The sequence below is a fragment of the Gopherus flavomarginatus genome, chromosome 4 (genome assembly GCF_025201925.1).
Source record: "Gopherus flavomarginatus isolate rGopFla2 chromosome 4, rGopFla2.mat.asm, whole genome shotgun sequence".
NCBI lineage: Eukaryota > Metazoa > Chordata > Testudines > Testudinidae > Gopherus > Gopherus flavomarginatus.
The window spans coordinates 48,583,376-48,598,563 of NC_066620.1; the positions used below are offsets into that span (position 1 = coordinate 48,583,376).

General features: G+C 42.5%; 1 protein-coding gene across 1 annotated transcript in view; it reads right to left on the minus strand.

Moving 5' to 3' along the window:
* Window positions 1–222: 222 nt before the first annotated feature.
* Window positions 223–15,188, minus strand: part of LOC127049832 (centromere protein F-like) — a 67,944-nt gene continuing 52,978 nt past the window's right edge. The window contains exons 2-5 of the mRNA XM_050951102.1: window positions 8,741–8,845; window positions 3,856–3,963; window positions 836–967; window positions 223–246 (exon numbers count right to left, since the gene is read on the minus strand). Coding sequence (XP_050807059.1) covers window positions 223–246; window positions 836–967; window positions 3,856–3,963; window positions 8,741–8,839 — 363 coding nt within the window. The 5' untranslated portion in view covers window positions 8,840–8,845. The remainder of the gene's footprint in view (window positions 247–835; window positions 968–3,855; window positions 3,964–8,740; window positions 8,846–15,188) is intronic.

Below are 15,188 nucleotides of genomic sequence, written 5' to 3' on the forward strand. Positions count from 1 at the left end.
GAGAGAAGGCAAATATATTAACCTCACATTAAGCAGGTCCCTTTTCCCTGGGTAAGATAACAGGGGCAGTTCCAGAAAAATCAGGAACTTGCCGGAACCAATTAAGGCAGGCAGGCTAATTAGGACACCTGGTTTAAAAAGGACCTCACTTCAGTCAGTGAAGGGTGTGCAAGGCGCTGAGAGTGAGAGGGCCTGCGGCTGGAGGACTGAGAAGTACATACGCTATCTGGCATCAGGAGAAAGGTCCTGTAGTGAGGATAAAGAAGATGTTGGGAGGAGGCTATGGGGAAGTAGCCCAGGGAGTTGTAGCTGTCACGCAGGTGTTACACGTAATACTGTAGACAGCTGTGATGCACAGGGCCCTGGGCTGAAATCCAGAGTAGAGGGTGGGTCTGGGTTTCCCCCCATTCCCCTCCCCTTTACTGGATATAAGAGGAGTTGACTTGGACTGTGGGTCCCACCAGAGGGGAAAGTCCCTGGCCTGTCCACGTGACTCACAAGGTAGGTCAGGAGAGCCTGTGGGGATTGTTCTCCTTCCTTTTCCCCATGCTGCTCAGTGATGAGGTTAGCTGAGTGAATGGCAGGTTTGAGCCAAAAAAATGGCCAAACTGAGGGCTGCCATGAATCTCTGAGGTGAGCAAATCTGCCAATAAGTTCAGGACCCATCAAGGCAGAAGAGGAACTTTGTCACAGTCGTTTAAGATGGTCCAAAATAGGACAGCCAGAATAAGACATTATCGAAACACAACTTCTGGTGGAAATACACTATTCTCCAACACAGAGCTTGCAGAGTTCCCCTGTGAGTCAGTAAGGCATAAATGGAACCAGTTCTTACTGATTTCCAGTTTAAATTATTAATTATTCCAGTTCCTTTGACTGGTTTGCAAGTAAAGCCTGTTCTGCTCTGCACAGCTTCTGTGTTAAGCTCAATGCAGTCGTTTTCCAAACGGTGTTTCACTGCTATTGCCTATGAGGAAAACACATCACATTTTATTTGTAGTCATATTTAATCTATTTTAAAAAATTAAAAATTCCTGATGTCCCTTTAAATGATGAGCTCCAAAGATACCTTAGAAAACAGAGCAAAAAGGATAAGCTATGTTCTACTTCCTCCTGCAGAAAGGGAAGTTTGGAGTAACTGTTGACTTCTATGTTCTATAATAAAGAGCAGAATTTGGCCCTAAACCTTGAAACTCAGCATGATGGCTTTAAAAAAGTGCTATTAAAAATAGCCCAGATATCTGAAAAATCCATCCTCCTCTCACTGTCCTGTCCTGGGTTCTAGACTCTGTATCATACCAAAACCAGAACAGGTTAAGGTAACACAAATCTTTAACTCAAGACTGGGAAAGGTTGTGAAAAATATTTTCAGGCACATTTTCAAGTATAGAGTTGTAATGTATAAATTTATTCATAATTTAAGGAATAGTTATAGTACAGTCTGTTAATCATTGGGAATGCTAACTAGTGCTTTCTTTTAAGCTCAGTCATAAGGGCAGCAGATTTAACACTTGCTCTCCATTTTTTAAACGTAACATATTTGGTCAAAGGGAGCACCTATCAGGTTTAGAAGATCCTTCCCCATTCCCACTCAGTCCTCAACTGCTCATTTGAGAGGTAACATTTAGGTGTTGGACTGATGATCAGCTATCACCAAATATGCCATTGAACAGCCAACAAACAGAAAGGATCAATACCAAACTAGACTTAATTCGGTACAATCCAAATACCAAGAAATTGACAAATTACTCTACTTTTTCCACTTACTATATACTTAAGGAATAGGTTACATGTTGGGAAAAAACAGTATTTGTACATCTTAATTCCCCATATTTATGGAGCAACAAAGACATTCAGCTTCCACCTCTGTCTCCATAACCACATCCTTTGGGGGTAAGGGAAATTAGTGTCATGCTATCTTCTATCTTAAATTTATCACCTGTCTTTATATCACAGGGGTAGGCAACCTATGGCACGTGTGCCGAAGGCAGCACACGAGCTGATTTCAGTGGCACTCACACTTCCCGGTTCCTGGCCACTGGTCCAGAGCCTCTGCATTTTAATTTAATTTTAAATGAAGCTTCTTAAACATTTTAAAAACCTTATTTACTTAACATACAACAATAGTTTAGTTATATATTATAGACTTATAGAAAGAGACCTTCTAAAAACATTAAAATGAATTACTGGCACGCGAAACCTTAAATTAGAGAGAATAAATGAAGAGTTGGCACCAAGGGCAAATCTAGAGAATTCGCCGCTCCAAGCAGGGCGGCATGCAGCGGGGGGCGCCCTGTCGGTCGCCGGGAGGGCGTCAGGCAGCTCCGGTGGACCTCCCGCAGGCGTGCCTGTGGAGGGTCCGCTGGTCCCGCGGCTTTGGTGGATCTTCCGCTGGCACGCCTACCGGAGGTCCACCGGAGCCACCTGACGCCCTCCCGGCGACCGGCAGAGTGACCCCCGTGGCATGCCACCCCAAGCACCTGCTTGGCATGCTGAGGCCTGGAGCCGCCCCTGCTTGGCACCACCACTTCTGAAAGGTTGCCCACCCCTGTTATATCGCTAGCTAAACCAGGAAGTTAACAAGATCATAACTGTAACACCACCAAATTCTAACTGCTTTTCAACCTTTTTAATCTGTTTTATATTGGTCATAATAGCTCTATAGTACTCCAAATTAAAAAGGAAGTAAATTTATTACCAACATCAAGAGAGAAAAAAATGAGAATGAAATAACCTAGTTCCATTCTAGAAAGGAGTAGGCTTTTCTCAATAAAAACCTATAGACATCCAAGTTTCAGTATGAATCGAGTGTTTCAAGAGTAAACCTGGAAAGAAGAGTATGTGTAGAGAAAATACTAACCACCTCTGTAGAAAATGATTGATTAATGTGCTCACACAGCTAGGATGACACATCGCTATGGCAGACAGCTATCGTGGACAAATTTACAACCTCTGTATTAAGTCAGTGTAGACCATGTGTATCATAAATAAAAAAGCAGTTTTCTATTAGAGAGTGTGGGTAGAAAAGAGGCAGTGCTCATATCAGAATGATGCTAAAGGGAACGGTTGTAGGGCATTAACCCCAGATTGCCTTTGGGCCCATCTGCTACCTCAGTTTACCTTCAATCTTACATCAAACCAGCTGTCACGTGGTGATTTTACAGTAGTGTTCTCTTCCAGGTTTGTTTATTAGCATAACACAACACTCAAACATATCCTTACCAACCTCAATTATTCCTTTCTGCTTATAATGCCTCAAGTTTTTCCAGGTCTTGACCAGAGCATGCACATCCTTGTATTCCAACCCATCTCCTAACTGAGACTTCTGCATCCTGCAGGTCCATCAATGGAGGCTTATCCCTGCACAGTTTCCAGTTCCTTGTAAATCTCTTCCCCCAAAAGGCTTCTGTCTTGGAGTTCTGGAAAATTGTCACCTGTCCTCTTCACAGACTCTCTGCCTGGGCGCTAATGAGACAGAGTCTGTCTCTGAACTTTTGGGGTGGATGGGGGAGGTGTCTTTCTCTTGAATGACCACAGGCTGCCCTTTTACCTGCCAGCAGGCTTGGTTTAGATGCATACTTCTGTCACATAACCCTTGTATTTATTTCCATCATACAGGGAGATGGGCTAAACCTGACAAAAGGTGCAGCTGTGCCCCAATCTTTTAATGGACCAGCTCACCCTGTGACAGGAACATACCGCAGCTTGCTCTGACCTGTGATATATTTAGTTGCACTTAAATATTTGTCATATATAGATCATCAAACACAATAAAGAGGACAGTTAAATTTTACATAAAATAAAAACTCAGCATCACCACTTCCATTTGAATAGTTCAGATATTAAAAATCTTACTTTGTCGAGTTCTGCCTGTAGAGCATTATTGGCTTGCTGCAAGTCCTGGTTTATCTGTTCGCACTGCAGATCTTCTGTCAGTAAGTCATGTAGCTGACGAAACACTTCCTAGAAATGTAGAAGATTTGGGGGGAAGAGCAGGTAGGGGAGAGAAACACACTCCTGTTACATGTTTCTAGTCAAGTTACTATAACTATTAAAACTGGAAAACGCGGGAGAGGGACTGTAAATCACCTCTGTAAATAGTTACTAATTACACTAAAGTGCTCTCTGACAGAAGCAAAAAGAGTTTAAAAACCATTTTTAAGTAAAGCATAAATTCTGTTATGGCCATTAATGGCCATGACTCACTTTGACCAATCAGAGTAGCCTACTTCATCTGCTACGCCAATACAGGTGGATCAAAAAAATACTAGCAAATCATGGAATGAAGCTTCTATATCGATTCAAAAGTAGATCTCCATAACAACATTGAGCATTACAACTAAGCAACCAGACTAATCCCCAATAATCATGATCCTTTGGGGTGGGGGGAATTTCCTTCTTTGCTATGATGACATGTTTCACTTAGTGCTGTAAAAATGTTTTTCATGAGGAAAATGCCTTATTTATTTTCAATTTGACTTAACACAAGATTGAGCAGCAACAGAAGTTTGGTAGAGGGGCATTAACTCCTCCCACCTCAGGTCTTGGGGAGCAGAACTTCACTTATGCACATCTCCTAAGATCCTTAGGAATCTAGCCCATCTCCTGCAATCTTTAGGAGATGAAAAGTAGATATCCATCCAGGTATAATTATTTTTTGAGGCTTCTTCCCAGCCCCACGGTCCTTATGGTTGGGGCTCTACATGAATTTGGGAGGGGATTTATATGGGGGAATAGGGCTATGAGGGGCATGGGACTTTTAGTAGGGAGTGTTGGGGTTGGTAAGGAAGAGAGAGGGCTAAGTAGGGGAGCAGAAAGCGGAGGAAGATAGGGAGAGAAAGCACCAGTGGCGTCTCCTGGCAACAAAGCTCTCTGCCAAACTTCTCTTGGCAACAGCTGCAGGACTCCCCTTTAACAAATCATAGCAGGTTTGTCGGCTGGAGAAAGTAGTGAAGTGCTAGTGCTTCCCCTCTGCTGTCTCCTAAGCTCCCTCCTATCCTCCAGTAAGACACCTGCTCCATCCCATGTCCTCAAGTACCCCCACAGCCTGTTCCCACTCTCATTGCCAGCCATCCTATGAAGTCCCCAGCCCTCTTGGATCCCAGTGATCCACTTCCCCAAATCTTTATGTCTCCTCCCCTTATTATACCCAGCCTCTCTGCCCTCATACCCTTTCCAAAGACCCACTCCTATCCTGCGTTGGCCTGCCAGGAGCAGAAGAATGCAGGCGGGGAGAGTCAAACTCAGGAATAAGTGAGCAAATTATTAGCAAAATGTTCAAACTTTTTTCTGATTTTATTTTTATCATCTAACTATAAATTAGAGGTGTCATAAACAGATAGTTAAGGGTTAATAGAACAGGAGTACTTCATGTCTCTTTTGACTGTAAAGGGTTAACAAGTTCAGTAAGCCTGGCAGTCACCTGACCAGAGGACCAATCAGGGGACAGGATACTTTCAAATCTTGAGTTAGGGAAGTTTTTGGGTGTACTGTTAGTGTTTGGTTGTTGTTCACTCTGGGGGCGCAGAGGGAGCAGACATGCAATCAGGTTTCTTGCCAATCTCTTTGATATAGTCTGTTATATGTCCAGAATAGTGAGTACTAGGTAGATAAGGCGAGTTAGGCTTATGTTTGTTTTCTTTATTTGCAAATGTATATTTAGCCGGAAGGAGCTCAAATTTTTATTTTGCTGAAAGGGTTTTAATTTGTACTTGTGTACTTAGGCTGGGACAGTATTCCCAGTGTCTATAGCTGAAAGGCCCTGTAACATATTCCATCTTAAATTTACAAAGATAATTTTTACTATTTTTCTTTCTTTAATTAAAAGCTTTTCTTGTTTAGGAACCTGATTGCTTTTTTATTCTGGTGAGAGATCCCAGGGGACAGGGTCTAGATTCACCAGGGAATTGGTGTGGAGAAAGGAGGGAAAGGGGAGAGAAAGGTTAATTTCTCTCTGTGTTAGGATTACTTTCTCTCTCAGGGAGAGTCTGGGAGGGGGAGAGAGAAGGAGGGGGGAAGGTGGATTTTCTTCTCTGTTTTAAGATTCAAGGAGTTTGAATCTCAGTGATCTTTCAGGGTAACCCAGGAGGGGAAGCCTGGGAGAGGCAATGGAGAGGGAAAGGGTTTACTTTCCTTGTGTTAAGATCAAGAGGGACTGGGTCTTGGGGGTCCCCGGGCAAGGTTTTGGGGGGAGCAGAGTGTACCAGGCACTGGAATTCCTGGTTGGCGGCAGCGCTACAAGTACTAAGCTGGTAATCAAGCCTAGGGGAATTCATGCTGGTTGGTACCCCATCTTTTGGACGCTAAGGTTCAGAGTGGGGAATTATACCATGACAAGATTGGTAGCCTGCCTGCCCAGCCTACCTTGAACAAATACGGATTCACTTCCTCTTACCAAGTTATAACCACCAGACTACTATTATCAACAGCTAGGGAACATGGCTTTAGTCAACTTAATTCGTGGTAGGCTCGTAAATTGTTTCATTAACAAATGCAGATCCATTCAGCTGACAAACTAAAATAAAAGAAAAATCCAAATAAAAATAGCAAGGAAGAGAGTGACAAAGGAGAAAAAAAATGAAAGGGGGAAGGTCAAAGTGGAAATACTTAAAATATTTTCCCATTAACTTTCCCTCAATTTGCATATGAGCTACTAAAATTTGCCCCTTAGTAGCAAAATCAGAATATCATGTTACAAAAAAGTTATTTTCCTTACCCTAACTGGTTTCTTTTGAGATGTTTTCTCTACATGGATCCTGCTCTAGGTGTGCATGTGCCCCATGTGCATGAGATTGGGTTCTTTTGGGTCGACAGTGCACAGGTGTAGCATCAGCAGGTATCTTAATATGCACGCGCGCACACATGCCCCCCCCCACACACACATAACACCTGCGGGCAAAGCAGGCCCAGCCACTTCTCAGTTTCTTTGCCAATACACAATCCCCAAACTAATGGATTTCACAGTAGTAGAGAAAGAGGAGTGGTCGGGGGCTTCATGTGAGCAGAACAGACAGAAGAACCAGAATTACTGTAAGGTAAGTAACTGGGGTTTTGTCTCTCAGTATCTGTTAACATGGATCTCACTTTAGGTGACTAGCAACTATCTCCCTATGGAGGGGGATGTCAAGAGTCTAATTTACATGAAGACTGCAGGACTGCCCTGACAAACTTGGCGTCAGATCTAGTAGTTGCAACTACCGAGTAGTGCTGAATAAAAGTACGCAATGAGCTCCAAGTGGCTCCCTAGCATATTTCTGACATAGGAACATTCCTCAAGCCTGCCCGTGTCACTTGGGGCCTAGTATAGTTTGCTTTAATATGAGAAGGTGGAGCTAATTTATTTAGTTCACAGAAGATCTTTATGCAGTCAAATCTCCATTTCAAGAGTCCCTGGACTGAAACAACGAGCCCTCTAGACCTGTCTCAAATATTACAAAAAAAGTTCTAGGCCAGTTGTGGAAAGGCTTTGTTCTATGGAGGTGGTAGAAAAGTGCCCTAAACACACCACTCATATGAAGTTTTTCCTCTCCAGGAGTCAAATGAGGTTTGGGGGAAAATACTGAGGGTGTATGCACTGATGCAAACAAAAGCATGAGACCACTCTGAATAAGAACCTAGGGCAAGATCAAAGAAGAGTCATCTTGTCTTTGTAAAATAGAGTAAAATATAGTAAAAAAAACAGCCACCAAAAATCCTATCTTGATAGAGAGGTGATAAAGGCTCTAACAATCCAATACTTTGGTCCCAGGAAGGTCCCTCACTTGGGGAAGTGTAGTTGCTGTAGCCAAGATGTTGAACAAGTGGTGTGGCCGCTGCCAGATGTGGCTCTTGGGGAAATCGAGCAGCCCTGTGCAGGTCTCGACTCGTGTGGGAACTCCCAGTTAGCTGTGCGTGGTGCCGGAGAATGACCTTGTTCCAGCCGTGACTTCTTATGCCTCTTCTTAGGCATGGGAGAAGGGGAGCAGCACCAAGAAGATCCTGGTGTCGGAGGGGCACTCCGCACCGAAGCCGAGGTGCTCAATTCAGAGTCGGAGCGGCATGGTTCCAATGTGGGGCGCAGGGCAGCCTCCATCAACATGGTTTTTAATTGGATATCCCTGTCTTTAAGAGTGTGAGGCCTGAAGTTGTTGCAGATTCTGCATTTCTCTTTAATATGAGCCTCTCTGAGGCACTTAAGGCAGCTCGTGTTCAGGTCACTAATAGGCATAGGTTTGCTGCACCCAGAACATGGCTTGAACCCTAGGGACTGGGACATACCCCATCCTAGGGGCTATATCTCTAATGGGACTCCACTCCTAAATACTAACACGACGAGTAACAGTAACGAGATACAAGAAAAACTCAGAGTCTAAAGTTAGAGAAACCACTGTCGGACTTGCGAAAACAAGGAGCGTTCCAACAACCATCACTGGTGGAAAGAAGGAACTGAGAGGGTGTGGGACCACCAGGGCCCTATGTACTGACGCATAAGCACAGGGCTCCGGAGGTTGCCAAAGCAGGCCCTAGGGATACCATTAGGGGGAAAAAAATCTGACAGCGTGTACGTGGGCACACACACATCAAATATGGAATCGTCATGAGCATGCACTCAAAGAAGAAGAATCCAATCTTGCGTGCCTGAAGCACATATGCACCTAGAGTGGGATCTACATGGACAAATACTAAATTAACAAGTTGTTCGCTCCGGTAATAGCAGTCTGGAGGCAACTTTAAACTTGTGAAAATATAGGTCTCGTCTTACTTTTTCCTTTTCTTTTATTTTCTGTTCTAAGGACAGACGATTCTTTTCGACAAATTGTCTCTGATGACTCAGTAGGACATCCACTTTTCGCTCCAACATTTCATACTATACAAAGTTTAATCATAAATCACAGTGATGCAAGGGGAATATTTATTATTTGTACTACAATAGCAATCCTGCCCTCACAATCAGGATTGAAATCCCACTTTAGTAGGCACTGTTAACAAACAAACAAACAAACAAAAAAGACATACATACGAGGAAGTCATGGTCTCTGCCCCAAAACTGCTTACAGTGTTCCATGACTTAGTGAATACTCACACAGGTATCCCATACTGAACTGAGAACAGATTACACTTGGCTATAATTGATTGAACAGAAAAAAATTACTGAACTATTTTGAACGTATTTACTAATATAATTTGCCATCCAATCAGATTTCAAACTCATGTAAAGAAGCTAGATTATAATAAGAAAAGCTCTCAACAGTCACACCTAGAGGTTATGGTGACAGAGCTCTGCCAGTAACTCAGGTGATTTACAAGTAGCATCATTGTGACATCAGAAGTAGCAACCAATCAATCTTTCCTCTGCACTTTGCTATCAGTCAGTGAAGTGGAGAGCGCCTATTCACAGCTCAAAAGTTCTCATTGTTAAATTACTTGAACATCTGTATACAAACATGATAATAACCCTGGATTGACTCAATGTCCCTGACCTCAACCTACTCCCAGCCAAGACCTTCTCTCAATGGGATCCTCACAGAGGTAGCAAAGAACCGCGATTACCCTACCTCTCCAGAGGCAAATTCTTAACCCCTGTTCATATGATGGTATAATCTTCAGCATCCTGTATATAGGATGTAGGAAGCAGCAGAATTTTCTAACATTCTTAAGTAGGCAGCAGAATCTGCATGCCAGCAAAGGGTAGGTGACAACCATCACACCTAGAGAAGACATATGTGGTGGTGCCTTTCCCCACGGCAACATAATTTCTTTAATCTAAGTGTGTATGGAGGGGCAGAAAGGAGATGGGAAAAGAGTTAAGCTAAAGATAAATATGAAGAATCGTGGAGTCCATGACTTGCATGAGCTACAATGTTCTACCCAATGCACATGGAAACTGTGGAGCTGCAACAATTGGCAGAGGCCAAAACATTCAGCTGGACTATATTCCCCATGTTAAATATGGTGAAAAGTCAATGATTTTCAAAGGAGACAGTGGTGCTGTTAAAACATATTTTTATGACACTTTCAAATGGTTTTAGTATATATACAATATCTGTGTTTCTTAGATATTTGTTATCGTTATTCACTCTACCGCAATAACAATACTGCATTGCTGGCTGCCTCATTAGAGAGCTGGCCTGCTATTTGTTCAGTGTATCAAAGCAACTTATCCATAAAGGAAAAGTTCCCTTGTGCAGACCTTCCCCACAGCACACACCCACTTAACTGGTATTTAAAAAAAAATGATAGGGGAAAAAAGGAACCAATCACTAATCCCAAAAGTCATAGAGCAGCAGATGATCCACTAGTTTCCATAGTTCTCCTGCTATGTTGTCCAGTATATCAGTGCAGTGGTTGACCCACTAAACCAAACAACCACGGCATGCAGTGGCAAGGAAGCTCCCTCAGAGAAAGGAAGTGCTGTGCAGGCTGCTGAAATCTTGCCCACCCTATCCCGTATAGCAAAATGTAGGTCCCTTCACGGGTATGGAAAGATGGGGCCAACTAAGGATTTGCCTCTTAATGAAAGGTTGGGTTTGAATGGCTTTATTTCTTTACTCTTATCAGTGTACACCTGTTTGGCATCTGTTTTAGCTAGCCAAAAAAATCCATTTTATATGATTCACACACATTTGCTCCACTAATACAAATTATTTCGACATTTCCATTATATCAGTACTATAGCCACAGAAATTTCTTGGCTTCCTTGCACTGAATACAAGAGGGCCTTTTCCCTCTTGATTCTTCTGCAGCAAAACAGAGAGGTCTTGGAAGGACCCAAGATCTTGCATTCTGAGCACTTTAAAACTCTTCAGTATAGTGTGTGAATTCTTTCCCGTCATGGAAGGGATCCAGAGCTACGACCAGAATTTAGAGGGTCCAAAGGATATAAAAAAATTCTGTCCTGCATCGTGCAGGTCTGTGACTCTAAGTTTTCTTGTTTATATACCAGCCTCACAAACTGCAATACAGTTCTAATAATCACCTGTATTAACTTTTGCCTGTGCTGGTGCTGCATAAGCAAAAGCACGAGATGTTTTAGCTCATGTAAAGCTATTTAAATCTTTTAAAGGCACAGAGAAATGGTGGATTTAAATATACAATAGAACCTCAGAGTTACGAACTCGGGAATGGACGTTGTTCATAACTCTGAACAAAATATTATGGTTGTTCTTTCAAAAGTTTACAACTGAACATTGTCTTAATATAGCTCTCAAACTTAACTATGCAGAAGAAAAAATGCTGCTTTCCCTTCATTTTTTAATCATGTAACACAGTACAGTACTGTGTTTGCCTTTTTTTGCGTGCGGGTGGTGGTGGAAGGGATGTGTCTCTGCTGCTGCCTAATTATGTTCTTCCGGTTGCAAATGAGATTTGTGTAGTTGACTGATCACTTTGTAACTCTGGTGTTTGTAACCCTGAAGCTCTACTGTAAATTATGGAGCCACCATTAGCAAGCACATACATAGTTAAGCTTTGTTGGAGAACTGTGTAATGAATTGTGTTAGTGAAATATGTACTAAGTAATGTTAGAGAAATTATTATACATAATTCTAGAAGAAAATAGGACTGTTTGCTTTTTGTATGTAGTTCTGCTGCTTTAGATCATCAGATTTTGCTGAAACAGTCTGTAAATCAGAAAACTGGTATTTGTGTCTCATATATAAAGTTCTTGACCAAGCAGATAGCAGGGTAGAGAAGAGAGCCGTTAGCTTTCAGTAAGTCAGGTACAATCCATCATCCCCCCACCATCCATTCAACAAGCTAACAAGTTTTTTTTTAAATCACAATATTAATAAAATTCACTGCTTGTTCTCTCACCTTATTCTTGGCTTTGATTATTTCAATGACAGAACACCCCAGACTCTTCATATATTCCATAGTTACTCATATAATTTGCAATTCAATGGGATTTCAAACTTACGTAAAGAAGCTAGAGTATAATAAGAAAAGCTCTCAACAGTCACCTCTAGAGCTTATGGTGACAGAGCTATACCAGTAACTCAGGTGATTTACAAGTAGCATCATTGTGACATCAGAAGTACCAACCAATCAATCTTTCCTCTGCAATTTGCTCAGTAACTCAGGTGATTCATAAGTAGCATCATTGTGACATCAGAAGAACCAGCCAATCAATCTTTCCTCTGCACTTTGCTATCAGTCAGTGAAGTGGAGGGGGCCTATTCACAGCTCAAAAGTTCTCATTGTTAAATTACTTGAACATCTGTATACAAACTTGGTAATAACCCTGGATTGACTCATTGTCCCTGGCCTCAACCTACTCCTAGCCAAAACCTTCTCTCAATGGGGTCCTCACAGAGATGGCAAAGAACCGCCATTACCCTACCTCTCCAGAGGCAAATTCTTAACCCCTGTTCATAAGATGGCATAATCTTCAGCATCCTGTATATAGGTTGTAGGAAGCCGCAGAATTTTTTAACAAGCAGCAGAATTTTCTAACATTCTTAAGTAGGCAGCAGAATCTGCATGCATAGATAAAATCCCTGACAGCAAAGGGTAGGTGACAACCATCACACCTACAGAAGACATATGTGGTGGTGCCTTTCCCCATGGCAACATAACTTCTTTAATCTAAGTGTGTATGGAGGGGCAGAAAAGGGATGAGAAAAGAGTTAAGCTAAAGATAAATATGAAGAATTGTGGACTCCATGACTTGCATGAGTTACAATGTTCTACCCAATGAACAGGAAAATTGTGGAGCTGCAGCAATTGGCAGAGGCCAAAGCATTCAGCTGGACTAACTTCCCCATGTTCTCAGGCAGTCCTGTAGCCCCTCAGAGTTTCTCCACAAAACTCAGCTCAGAGTGCCTGCAAAGTTCAGTAGCTCCACCAGAACCTCCAATCCTCCTGGTAACCACAGAACCTGAGGGACCCCTATCGTACTTCTAAGTACTACAATGTTCCCTGTTTCTTAGCTCCTCCATTGTTCTTTGCATAACACAGGGGGCTTCTGCCAGCTTTCTTTTTTTGCATGGGAAAGATTTCAAAATGTCTTAAAAAAATAATCAAGAAAATCCCCAGCCAGAAACCAAACAAAACAAATCATTAAACTCTGTGAGTAAAGTTGACAGTACATGTAAGTGTTGTTTTTTTAAAAAATTCATTATGCTGTAGTTATTAAAAACAAACAAAATGAAGCATTAGAAACCAAGGTAATTCAGAGTTAAGATCAAAATAAAAGACAGCCTAACATTTGAAAAGTAGGCAAGATCAGGGCCTTCTCCAGGCACGAGGCTAGGAAGCAGGTGCCTGGGGCAGCCAATGAAGAGAGCAGTGGCACATGCAGCAATTCAGCGGCAATTCGACGGTGGGGCCGTCACTCCCTCTCGGAGCGAAGGACCTGCCGCAGAATTGCCACCGTAGAAGAAGTGGCGGTAGAGCTGCCACCAATCGCAAACATGGCTTTTTTTATTATTATTTTTTGCTGCTTGGGGCTGCAAAAATGCTAGAGCCAGCCCTGCTTCAGATGCAAGTCTGTGACAACTGTCAGTAGGAACACAGGATGTGTCCAAAAGACACTTTGTCCGGACATAAGATAAGCAGAAGCATAAGTTGGGTCTGCATAAAAGCTTGGATTTCTCCATCCTTCTCTTTGAGGAGATCTTAGTCTGGGATCATCTCTGGACTCTTCCATGCCCTGTACCTTTTTCATAGAAAACTTCTTGTCCAACATGCCAGATTTTAAAACAGGATGTTGCTGATGAGGCCCAGGAAGTTAGGGACCCAGTATTAGCACTCTAAGGAGCAGAGAAGGCATTTACAGGATGATTATATGACCCAGGGCCTGAAGCTACTCTCGTTGCTTTACCCATTAAGTACATCTGGAGCAGGGCTTCTCTAGATTTGCAGGTCCTGCAAGTGAAGGACTTGCAAATAGGACATTTTCCAGGAACATTCCCCCAGACAAAATACATATTTTAAATGCCAAACATTACAGGGTATAGTGCCCTTGTTTGATGGGTAGTATGTTAATCCAGGGGACTTAAAAGAAACCATCCTGACACCAGAAAGAAATAGCTATTCTGGTTAAAAAACCAAAATGCCAATGTGCAACAACTAACTATCTCTATCTACACTCTGCACAGATTTGAAAAGAGCCAGGTATTTTGTTAGCACTGCTCACTGCCCATATTCATCTCAAAGCCAGGAGGCACGAGAGGAACTGAGTGGTAGCTGGCCTGCTCCACCCTTTTATGCCCTCGGTGCAGGATATAAGGACGCTCAAGGTGCATGAGATTCTGAACATGGGTGAGTGGGGTACATTGCACACCGTCAGCAAACTGCAAATGAATAACCACTCGAAGGGAAAAAAGTTACACAGGGATAGCAGTGGTTTATTCATTAAACTAGTAATACATTGGCTTTTACAAATTGTCCTGGAGCCAGTACAAAAAGCGCTTGATCAAAACACCAGTTCTGTATGGAGACCTTATCTCGCAAACTCTTATGTGAAGGACTTGAAAACAGCACATTTTCCAGGAAGAAAGATTAGAGGCTAAAGTCACTGCAGAGGCAGAGTTGAGGTTGTTTGAGGGCCTGAATTATACATTTCCAAACTTATAAATGTTGGGTTGCGATTTACGTTTAACTTAACTTTGAATTTCCCATATTTTTAAGACTTCTTTTTAATTACTACAAATTTATTGTAAGGCACTCTCATCCTTAACTCGAATTTACCCAAGTATTTAGCCTGCAATAGTTTAGAATCCAAGTAACTTTCCCCTGAATTTATGGCAGTTTAGGCTGAAAATGTTAAACTATATGACAGGGTCTCTTTAAGGTCACAACTGGCCACCCGGTGTCAATCTTGCTCTATATAATATTATTGGTAGAGACCTACGGTCCATTCTGGGCAATTTTACGGCTATAAGATTTTAAAAACCATAGATTTCATGATTTCAGCTATTTCAATCTGAAATGTCACAGTGTTGTAATTGTAGGGGTCCTGCTCCAAAAAGGTATTGTGTGTGTGTATTGGGAGGGGGATGTCACAATGTTATGGGGGGTTGCAGTGCTGCTACCCTTACCACTTGCTGCTGCTGGTGGCGGTGCCACCTTCAAGCTGGGAGGCTGGAGAGTGGCAGCTGCTAGCTGAAAGCCCAGCTCTGAAGGCAGAGCTAGTGTCAGCAGCAGCACAGAAAGATGGCGTAGTATGGTATTGTCACTCTTATTTCTGCGCTGCTGCAGGTGGGGCACTG